Here is a 12,180-nt window from a genome sequence, read left to right on the forward strand (position 1 = left end):
AATCCTTGGGGCTCCTTCTAGGTGTTGATCTGTAAAAAAATAGCCCAAAAGGCTCTTTTACTGTTAAAGGTTGCCGACCCCTGCTCTATAATGTTTGTGGATAAAGTAGGTAGGTAGAACAAAACAGATTGGGAATATTGTTGCAAACACATAAACATTTGATTTTTTATAAATAAATGAAATGGTTTATCTTTTTTTTTGTTTTGGGTCTGATTATAACAGACAGTAATGTAATGATAGAATTAAACCATCAATAAATGTATTAACTTATTAATAATATTTTGGAAAAAAATAGGTATATTATAACTAATTGAGGAACAATAATTATAGTTGATTAAACTTGGGCTGCAATTAATTATTCACAACGATTTTTTTGACCTTTCTGTGTTTCTTAACCCACAAAGTGAACTTTTGAACTTTTGATCAGCGTCCAACATTTCTGCCCGGCGGAAGCTGCCGACACTTGCCGAACCCTGCCGATGGTGACGTCAGCATATCTCGTTCTTTCGTTTTTCGCCTGCTGGGTGCAAAGGAGAGAGAGGCTCTCAGCAAAGCAACAAGAAGGAAGAGCAATGGCGACACTGGATCGCCAAATACCAAGTCCGGATACCTTCCTCCACAAGCCTTGGTCTTCCTTCGTCAGTGCGGCTAAATTACGTTTTGTTGACAGTAAGTTAGCACGTCGCTGGGGGGGTTGTGTTTGCCTGCAAAGTGTCGGGAAGTGCGTGCTCCAACTGTCTGTGATTGAGTTGAGTAAGCTCCTCCACCATGCAGGGTCTGTCAAAGACCAGCAAAGTAACTGTCAAAATATTACTACAAAATGCAGGATTTGTGGGGCGCTTTGACAGCCGCGCGCGCGCGCGCAGGCGCTCGCGGACAGCTAGACATTTCCGCGCGGAGCTCGCGCCGTTCTGTAACAATATCCCCCCAACTGTCCAGCTGTAAGTTTGTTAGCTTTGACAGCTCCACTTGGTTCGGCGAGCCAGCTCCAAGCAGGCGCTAGCATGCTAATGCTAGCCAGCGTCGGAGCAGCAGCAGCAGCAGGGCTCCGCGCGTGGCCCCCAAAGTTTGTTGTGAATGCTCGCCGCCTGTGTCCCTCAAAAGCGTTTGTTTTGTTCACCTAGACGCGGCGGCGTCCCTGGACAACAACAGCAGAGAGCTTTTCTGCCCGAGAGAAGCCGCGAAGCTCGGCAAACAAGGTGAGGAAGTTGTGTTTGTACGAGGCACGGAACGCTGTCACGTACCACACGGTGGTGGTTTGTTATTGTTTTGTCGCGCACGCACGAGCGCTTTTAGCGGCCGCGTTCTGAACCCGACATGTTTGTTTCAAGAAAATAAGCTAACACTCAAAATTAAATCTGACCTTTATACGTACGCTGTATATTTTTTAATATCTTTAATTCACATTCCTTTGTTTTGAAAGTGATTAAATTCAAATGCGACATTTTCTTTATTTTATCATAGTTTCTTCCAAATAAGCAGTTAATTAACAATAATTATTCATTAATAACGATTTTGATGTGTTAATTGTCAACTAACATCTAATTAATTAATTTAATTTGTTATCATAACACAATATATCCCTTTATATGTTGATTTATTTATAAATGAGCACATTTGAAGCTTTTATTTTGTATTTTTCCTAAAGAAAAAAGCAGTTTTAGTTCATGTCGTTGCTGGTTATTCATATAAAAGAGGGTCAATTTTAGATATTTAATGCTTTTTACCGTTATTATAGTCATCATATCAATAATAGCAACACCAAAAAATAAGTGTAGACCTGATTTATAGAACTCGTCCGATTTAAAATAGTGTTTTTAACATGTTCTTGTAGCATTTTTCTCAAAATGAAAATGAAGACATTTAAGGTTAAAATTGCATATCTAAGTATTGAAGTAGAAGTTAATCAGAACGAGACATTGTTGGTGGTATAAAGATAATTTAAATAGGTCAAAGAATAAAAAAGTTATGGCATTTTAAGTGATCGCATCTAGGATGTAATTTTATTCATGAATAAACCTAAAAACAGTAACATTTTTAAGACCAGAAACAAAAATGAGTGTTCATAACTTTGTCATTACTTGTCCAATCCAAGAAAGGAAGGTATCATTGTAAGCTAGTCAAAAGCACAATAAGAGTTACATCACAAATTTGATATCAAATTGATTTTATTTCCATATTATAAAATAAAAATACGTACATCTACTCCTGTGTAGATATTGGTTGCAGCCAATCTGCTTACTAAAAACTGGTCACCTGACCTCATGTTCCAGCGGTCATAGTTTGGACAGATGCTTGTGAACGAGAAAACAATCCTTGCTGAGTGTCATTTTCCTGTGAAATTTGTAGTAGATGAAGAATAAAACAACAAAAATCGTCTAGTAGCAAAATGAGACAATAACTCACTTATCTTAAAAAGCTGACAAATGGTTTTGTGGTTTCATATGGAAATTTTACTAACTTTTACCTCATGGATTGAAAAAAATCCAGTAGCAGATGAAAGACAAAACTGTGGACTATATTATACTAGATGTGCTTGCATGTATACTAACAAACCGATCTAGTGACGGTTATTCTAAGAAGGAGGGAGCGCTCAAATAGCTGGTCTGGCAGAAAGTTCCGGTGGCTGAGCTACACATGCATGCCTATCTGGAAAAAACACTTTTTTGGACATTAATGAAATGTCTTAATCCATATTTCTAACAATATGTTGTAGCCTATAGTGATTTCTATTTTAGTAGTATCAATACTTTGCTTGGAAAGTGTTTTAAAAAAAAAACATTTGTCAAAATCCTGATTTAATAAACCAAAATATTGAAATTACATGTTTTCAAAATACTTATTGAAAATATGAATTTTAATGTCTTATTTTTTAATAGGTAGAGACCAAAACTAGCCTTACATTTATGATGAACAGGTTTGAGATTCAAAGGGAAGGCACATCTTTGAAATGTTAGCATCTTTGACATCTATTTCTTCTGAAGCGAGCATTCCTGAGACATTACTTAGTTGTCTTTGTGTGTAAATGATTTTTTCATATACAGAAAGGCAAAAGTTAATGTATTTTCTGATGTATTTCAAGGCATCCAACTCTATTGCTTCCATCAGTTTTATCACAGAAGATGATGACACTCATTTTTGTGTTTCCTATTCATTGTAGGAATTTTCTCAGGTTAGATTAGGGCTGCACAATATGAGGAAAACTTGCAATATTAGTCATCAACTATATGACTTGTAACATTTAAAATAATAGCAAAGAAAAATAATAATTTATTTCCATTTCACTGCTACAGTTTTATTTAAATAAGAGTCAACTTATCTTAAATTATGCTCCAAAAGTATCTCAATAGGATACATGTAAGAACTTGTATGATGGGGAAACACACCAAAGAACAATCATTCACATTTCTGGTAGTACTGGCCAAAACTAAAATGAACAATATGTAGTCTCTCTGAAGGGGAACTACTAGCAGATATGCAAAGATACTTCCTTGCATGGTTGCGAGTTTCCACCATGTTAAGGAGTCTTCGTCAACGTCTATGACCTTAGACTGCAAGTAGTTATATAGGCTTTTACAGTTTGTAACAGATGTATAACTGAGGATGTAGAGGGTGGGCATTTCTTGAATAAACATGACCAATTTTTGACTTTTTCAGGGTGCACTAGTTCTTAAGGCCATCTTTTGTCATACACGTAAAGCACAGGGTGAGATTGTGATACATTTATTGCCCTGTGGACAAAACAAATATCGTCCACAGTGTTAGCAAAACCCTTGTGCATCTTGACTAAATGAGCTATAAAGATCAACTTTCACTCATTTTCAATTTCACATTTTACTGGAATGACTCCTGACAGGTGTAGGTGGACATAATTTAGTCGCAAAGTCAGGGTAGCGTTTGCCTATGAAGGATTATGTCTGGTGTTGTTTGTGTTTTATCCCAGATAAAGGGAATGTTTGGGAAACAGGAGTAATCAATAGGGTTGGGTATCACTGCCAAAAATAATAAATCAATTTAATTTGGATTCACATTTTCGCATCCATGGGTGGCTGTGGTGCAAAGATAGAGCGGTCGATCTTTGATTGGAAGATTGCAGGTTCGGTGTTGAAGTGTCCAAGAGCATGACACTGAACCCCATGTTGCTCTTGGTGGTTATTGGTTGAAGCCAGTGATTGGTACTGGAGACGTCATTAGTGTGTGAATGTGTGTGAGTGTGGTTGAATGTGACTGTAACTGTAAAGCTACGTTCTCACCGTCCTCGGCAACCACTTTCAGTGAAAGGTCTATGTAAAACCACAGATATATATTTCAGGCTTTTGTAACTCCCTGGTTCACACGTAGCTATGCACATTTTTAAGATCGTTTTCAGGCTCTACATACAAATGTGCGGCCATAAACCAAGCTGAACTTCAACCAATCAGAAACTTGGATTTAGCAGTGACAAATGGGTGGCGTCCTCTTTAATGCACAAAAGTGCCAACCGTTTAAAAATTGATCATGGAGGAGAAATGAATGAATGTGCACTGTAAAAAGTGAAACATAAAAACATCAGTTAACAAAAGCTCTGTAATTTGTTAGGTTTAAAAATATTAGTTTGCTTCAAATTAAAATTTTAAGTCATGTATACCATCAACTCAAAATTTTAATTTGATTAAAACTAATAATTTTTAATGTAACATATTACAGAACTTTTGTTATTTGATCCAATGTTTCACTTTTTTCTGTGCGGTTTGTACCCGGCCTAATTTATATGGAGCCAAATCTTTTATATATCGCAATAGAAAGGAAAAGAAAATATCTGCTTTGTGAGATTTGTACCCCTTTGATATTTCGCATAGGTGGCGGACATGCGCTAGTAAACGGTTAAAAAAAAAAGGAAGAAGAAGAAGCCCCTCCCTGCTTGTTCATTGTGAACACCATGGGATAAATGTGTATTCAAGAACACCTGGTGTGAAGAATTACAACAAATAATACAATTTCTGTAATTTGTTACATTTAAAATAAATAGTTTTCCGCTAATTAAAATATTGAGTTACTCAACTCAGATATTTAATTTGATAAAATATTACAGGTCTTTTGTTAATTGATCCAACCTTTTAGTTTTTACAGTTTAAGAGGACAGTTAAGAGGTATATAAGTATATTTACCATTTTGATTAAATAATTATTTTATTTATTTTATGAATTTTTAATTGCAACAAATTGTGTTTGGTTACAAAAAAATATTTTTCATAGAGAGTGAAATAAACTGAATAAAGAGAAAAGTTCTCACATTAAAGACACATATATATATATATATATATATATATGTATATATATTATAATATATATGTATATGTATATGTGAACAATCATTCAATTCATTTGATAAATAAAAGCAGATTTTCTAAGTAAATATCAGTTTTTTGCTTTGGTCCATTCCAGTAGAGCTTGAGGAGTCCCTATTTGGTACGTGGGCACCTCCGCTCCACGGACCGAAGCGGAGGACTTTCTCCACACCTCTCCGTGTATAAATACCCGCAGTCACACGCACGTTTGAGTCACGCTTCAAGCATGGAGTGTGCTGTGGCCCTCGTGGGAGCGGAGTGACGCACAAGCCCGAGCCGGGGAAACTCTTTTCGCTGGTCAGATACCACCCCCCACCCCCTACGCTCACTTCACACGCCTCATCTTCCTCTGTCAGCGCCAAACCGAAGCAGCGCCTCCAGAACTGCTGATCTGTTGGCACTTTGACACTCAGGCCTGCCGGGGCGCACGCACGCCAGAGGAAATGAAAAAAAAGGAAAAAGCGATCGTTTGTAAGTTCCAGTGCCTGTTTGTAATCGATGTGCAGTGCGGGGTCACGATTGCTCTCTATATGCACACTGAAGCAACAGTCGCCTTTAATCAACGCTAATGCCTTCTTATGTGTGCTAACCATCCTCTTTAGGATTTATCCCAAACATCATGCTTATAATAATGAATTATTCTGTCCTTAAGATAGATCGGACGCACTTAGAGTGCCATGTGTCACTCCTTTTTTTTCTCCATTATTTGTTATTTCCTTCGCTTGAAACCTTTCAGTAACGAGCCGCCTCAACTCAATTAGTCATCCGCTAAGTGCTGTTTGTATTCAAATGAAGAGATTAGTCAGGTCGCCCCGTAAACCTTGTAGAATTTTTTATTTTCTTGATGTTTCCCACCCCTCCTTTTTGTTAAAGGCCACTGTCGATTTTAGCTTAAATAAAATGTATTCAAAATAATTTTAAAGCTTTCAAGTACAAGACAAAACGAGCAGTCGGATATTAACTAGAAAATTTAATTTTCAAAATAAAACTTAAAAAAAAAAGATTTTGTCCTTTCAAACGTTTGACATTGTCCAGTGTTTTTGCAGAGGAGCAGCTTGATTTCTGGAATAACATTTATAAAGTAAAAAGATGAGTTTGAAGCTGCAGAAAACTCTAGATTAACTTTAAAAAAAAACAAAGCACTGAAAACAAAAAAAACTATAAAATTTGGTTGTAAAATGTTCAGAAAGTATGTCTGTTTTTGACTTTTAGATACTAAAAACTACTGAAAACGTGAATTTTTATTGATAGTTTCTGGATAGTTACAGTAGTTTAACCATCTGTGATTTGTTTCTTTTTTCTTAGAAATGGTTTTACGCTGAATTTTCTTTGGCACCACTCAAGTTTTTCAAACGTGGCTTTAATATTACCGTTTTTTTGTCCTCTTATTTTCTATTTGCAAAGTTAAAGAATGTAGGCTTAAAAGCTTTAAAACAACACATGTTTACCATTTTCCTGCAGTATTTTTCCTTGTTCTGAGCAGCTTTAAAAATGTCTCAGACCTTGGACATTTTGGGGAAAACGGGAGAGTTGAATTGCACGGACATGTGTGTGGGGAGGCTCAGCTCTCTGCCAAGTGCTAGTCAGCTTGTTTACTCTATTAGACGTTTTGGTCCCGGACCAAGATCTGTCTGCTCTCTGTCCAAAACGCTACTTAAGTAGAAGCCCTCGTTCTGGACCAGAACGCTCCAACCCAACGACTGAGCGGCGTTCTCCAGATTTCCCAGAGACGATTGATTGGACACTTGGTGGCGTCAATCAATCCAACCGGTTTCAAAATTTGCTGCTTCATACTGTTTTGTTAACAGCAGTCTTGTTTGCTCGCCAAACAGTAATTTACCAATGGGAGCTGAGCTCTTTATTTTAAACAGGATCAGTGTCCGATGATGGATTTGTTTTTGCAGCTCCAAGAATGCTTTTTTACCAGCAACTGATATATATATTTTTAAATTGTTGCTGTTCTTTTTCTGGTCTGTCAGTCCTTTGGCAGAGACTTTGAAATACTTATAAACACACATAAACAACACAAAAGTTAGCATTTGAGCAGGTAAATTCAAACAAATAGCTCCTTTTATTCGGATATTAGTTTTTTATGGTAACTTTTTAACACCTACCAAATATTCTTGAATACTTTAGTCATCATTTTGAGCTGTTTTGATTTCTTTTTTTTATCGGATTACTTTCTAAAGAAAATTGTGTTGTGTTTTTAAGATGTTCTTGTGGCATTTTTCTGATGATGGAGCATATATATAGAAAGGAAATTAAGCTTAAAATAGCATTTATGAGTATATCTTTATTTAAATCATTTTGAATATAGAAAAAAATAGTTTGAAAAACGATAAGCTAACAGGGAGCATGTAAACAGAGACCTCTCAGCAATAGGGAAGGGGAAAAGGGGTGGGATTACTCTGCGGCCACAACTCAGAGGCGGATTTCTAATGAAATCTGCAGAATCTATGTCCTAGAAAACGATTTTTTTTTTACAATTTTTATGATTGAAATCATAATTAAAAGAGCAATGATCACAATTTCTATGCATGCACTTCACTTATTATTCCAAAACAGGCTGTATTTCGCTGATATCAGGAAACGAAATACATCTTCTCTGTACCAGGATATCATAATCACCAATTGACCTTTTATTTTGCTTCAAAGTATGCAGTTATCTGCAGACAAGGAACAGTGTAATGATGGGAGTGCCCTTTAAAAAGCTTAAAAAAAAAACAGCATGTAAATGTATATGTAACTTGTACTGCAGCAGGCTGTCCACGAATGACAAGCTCCCCATCTACCAACCAGATTGTGCTGTATGTCCGCATCTACTGCCATCCAGATGTCAGCCAGGCAAGGTCATGGTCAGATACCCCCGCCTTATGCGATACTGCCCCCCATCCAACCTCCTGCATGCATACCAACTCGTGTGTACATCCCTTTTTCCTATAGTAAATTTGGATTTTCCATCTACTGGTATTGAGAATGCAGTATTTGCCCCTGTGTGGGGACTTTTAACATAATTCCTTACACTTCTGATATTTATAAACTCATATCGGTCTAAAGAAAAGTATGTGTTCTCATGTGAGTGACTGTTAACCCTTTTCAAACTGATTAGATTCATGTTCACTCCCTTTTTTGTAGCTATTCTTTCTAAATACATTTGAAAACTAAAAGCAATCTTGGATTTTAGACATTTAAGACGTTTTTCCTCCACTGGTAGTTTCCTCTGTTACTCCTATGATTTATCTGTGGGAAGGACTAAAACAGGCATTCAGTTACATTATTTAACTAATGCATAATTATATTACTATGATATTATTACCTAATTATATTTAAAAACATATGTTTTTTTTTACTTTTTTCAAACTTCATTAATTGTTGATGGTCTTTCATTGATACTATACTGTTGTACACATGGTGCTCCCCTGACATATTTTAGGCAAAATTAGCTATTTTTAACAGGCTTTTTAATTTTGACTGAAAAAATATTAAGATTATGTTTTCTTATGAAGCCTTTTTTAGTCTTTTATTTAAATCCTATCCTCTAAAAATAGGTTTAAAGAACATAAATAGAACCGGGATCAAATAAATTTTGTGCATAATACAATTTCATATCTAGTCAGCCTATATGAATATATATATTTAGAAAATACTACTTCTCAAGACTTTTATAGATGACAGGAAAAAAAGCCAATAGAATCAAATTGGGGCATTTTTATAATTTTAAAACCAGACATCTAAAATAACATTGTCGTTTTAAATTGCAATAAGAGAGTTGGACATGTAAAGTTTTCCCTTTCAATTCCAATTAACAATGACTTTGTGCTTATGTAGTTTTGCAGTGTGTGATCTTAAATGCACTTTCTGTTTCACTTTCTTTTACTTTGAAATGTCTTGAAAGTGCTTTTGGAATTGATACTTTACCTCAAAGAGAATGAAAATGTACCTCACACAACCCAATCTGTCAAATTAAGTATAATTTTCTTTTTTTTAAGAAGTAGATTATTGTTTTTTCAGCTAATAGGGGCAGTTTTAGCTCAAGCTGGGCCTAATTTTCAATTCTCCCCCTTTACAATTCGAGTTGTATTTTATTTTCTTGCAGTCTCGTGTTTGTGCCTCGCAGCAAATTCAAAACCTATGAACACGGTTTTTACATGCATTCATGTTTGGATGAGATCCAACAGGAAGTCTTTTCATAAGAATTTTAATGCACGACTATAAGAAAACACCTCCAGGCCCTTTTTTTGGCTTCCATAATTCATCCAAATAAGAGAAGAAAATGTAGTTCTTGGAGCATTGGATTTCAGAATAAGAGCATCTGAGAAAGACGTTTAAATGCCTTTTTAGGGTTAACAGGCAGAATTTTGACAAGTTTAGGTGGACTTTTGACTTAAATATAAAATTTTGTAGGTTTTTACATGAAGTAAAACGTGGGTTTTATCATTAGATTTGCATAAAAAGGATAGTAAACTAGGAGAATTTGCTTTTTAGTCCTGAAAATATGAGTTTTCTTAATTTATTTTGTTATTGGTAGTAGTGTTTTAACATCTTCTAGAATATGCATACTTTATTGGGTTACTTAATCTGCTTTAAAGTGACAAATTATATATTATTTAAGTTTTAATTAAGAATTGTGTCTTATATTCTTTAACATTTTATGTGACACTCATTTTATAGGCCCTAAAAATCCTATTTTTTTGTGTCTTGCAGAGATGCTTGTGCACAGTCCTTTCCCCATGTTGGAGGATTTTTGTCTGGTCGTCTGCCATATCTGCAATAAGGTGGTGACTCCTCAGGGCATCCTCGCACACTATGGTAAGAGACGCGCATTTACACGTCTTATTGCAGCCTTTGAGCTCAAAAATTCACCATGTTTTGATACATTTCTTTAGTTTAAACACACAGATAAACAGAAAACAACACTATAAACTATTAAATCTGATGAAAAATTAAGCAATTTAAAGACTTTTTGTCATACGCAGGCTTTTCTATTTAATAAAAAGGTGGGATAATTTCCGTAAATGATAAGAATTTAGTGGTAGCTTAAATAAAAATGGTTTTACAAGTGCAAGTTTAAAGTGAATCTGAAACAGCTAAGTTACAGCTATCCTCCCAGTTTAAAAAAAGGAAGAGGCGAGCTCTCATTGGCTCCCTCCCCGTCCGCGCTGTGACTCTACTGAGCGCGCTCGTGAGCCGCTCCTCCCCTTCTGCCAGCAGCTCGTCCGCCAGCCTGAGCCGTCTGCTTTCGGAGGGCTTGTCACGCTTTGTCACGCTTCGTGAGCACACACACAAACATAATCCTTCCTGTGTGGAGAGCGGCCGGCGGAGACGCACACACAGACGCTTTATCACTTTCACTTTCTCATTTAAAAGAGGTTAGAGGCTCTGCGAAACTCCTGGCACCTACCGCTGTTGTGTTCTTGTTCCTGTGCTACTCACTACTCCAGCTGGCGGGGTTCCGTCGGATAACAACAGGTTCCAGGCCCACATGTGAGCCGGAACAGAATCTTCTAAGAACTCCGTGTTCCTGAGGTCGTAATAACCGGACGATGTCATTTTCTACAAATAAAAACCCAACACTGTTGTTGAGTAAGAACCAAAGTCATGTAGGTAGAGTTAGCTTAATTTACAGTAATACATACTTAAAAGTCCCATTCTGATCACATAAAAAGCTGTGATTTTTTGCAAGTTATAAGATTCCTGATCCCCGCTCTATTGCTGTTTAAACTTAAGCAAAAACTGGTCAACTTTCTGGTTAACTTCAGTAAACAAAACCTAAACATAACGGTTGTTTTTGATCATTTAACAACACATACTAAAAATATTCTCCACCATTTTTCCACTTTACATTCAAAAGCATCAAATTCGGTGTAAAAAGCTGCTGATTCTCCGTGATGACGTAATCACTTCACTGCTGTGCAGCTGCATGTCAGCGTGAGGCCGCTTTTCTCCGCTTCAGGAGTTACATCAATTACAAAAACTGTTGAAGAGTTACCGGAATCAAAGGCATGTGAACACTGGAGCTCAGGGCCGGCTCTGGGCGAAATGTGACACACACACTGATACAAATGTCCAAAAAACGAAACAACGTAGCTGCCTGGATATGTTGCTATACGTATTTATTTATTTTCATTCTCAAAACTTAAATAATAACCACTTAAAGGGGACGAACTGTTTGAGCTTTTACGTGTATTATACTATAAAATCGTGCAGATGTTAAGTGTATTTGTTCTGTGAGCCAGTGTAGCGATGACCGGGGCTACTAAAAGCAAATATATGGTATGTGCATCAATTTTTGAAGAAGTTTGGAATATTTTAATGGGAGAAATGCAGATAGGATGACATCATGAAATGGGCGGCACCCACACACAGCGGCAGGCGGAGCCTCTGGAATCGAGTCGTTTTACTTCCGGGTAGGAAAAAACTAATATTTCATAAATAATTTGTTTTTTAGCGTTCCAAAGGTAATATATGATCATATATATGGATATAGTTTACTCTGGAAGGCTTAAAAAAAATCTCTTGTGTTAAAGGTTTAAAGATTTGTTTTAGGTTGAAAAATTTCAGTTGTTAATAAAGAGTAAAAAAAAAAGAAAGTTGCATCTTCAACCAAACTATGCAACTGCTTATACTTGTATGAGCAGCAGTGGTTCTTTAGAAACTCCCCTCTTCATCTTGAGGAGACCCTGGCCCGCCCACCATATTTTTTACGTCACAAATGCTCTTCTTTTTAATCTTTTTTTCAATCTGCTCCTGATTTATAACAATTTGAATAAATAAATTCTCAGATATGCAATTTTAAGACAAATTTTCTTCTTCCATCATCAGAAAAATGCCACTAGAACGTGTTAAAAACGTCA

At 36.3% G+C, this 12,180-nt stretch overlaps 1 protein-coding gene across 2 annotated transcripts in view; it reads left to right on the plus strand.

Annotated features, from left to right (window-relative positions):
* Positions 1–500: 500 nt before the first annotated feature.
* Positions 501–12,180, plus strand: part of atxn7l1 (ataxin 7-like 1) — a 46,596-nt gene continuing 34,916 nt past the window's right edge. The window contains exons 1-3 of one of the 2 annotated variants that reach the window (XM_024290737.2): positions 501–669; positions 1,125–1,199; positions 10,031–10,135. In XM_024290737.2, the coding sequence (XP_024146505.1) occupies positions 573–669; positions 1,125–1,199; positions 10,031–10,135 (277 nt within the window). In that variant the 5' untranslated portion in view covers positions 501–572. The remainder of the gene's footprint in view (positions 670–1,124; positions 1,200–10,030; positions 10,136–12,180) is intronic. The other variant, XM_036210140.1, reaches the window with a different exon arrangement.

This window comes from Oryzias melastigma, linkage group LG23 (assembly GCF_002922805.2).
Source record: "Oryzias melastigma strain HK-1 linkage group LG23, ASM292280v2, whole genome shotgun sequence".
NCBI lineage: Eukaryota > Metazoa > Chordata > Actinopteri > Beloniformes > Adrianichthyidae > Oryzias > Oryzias melastigma.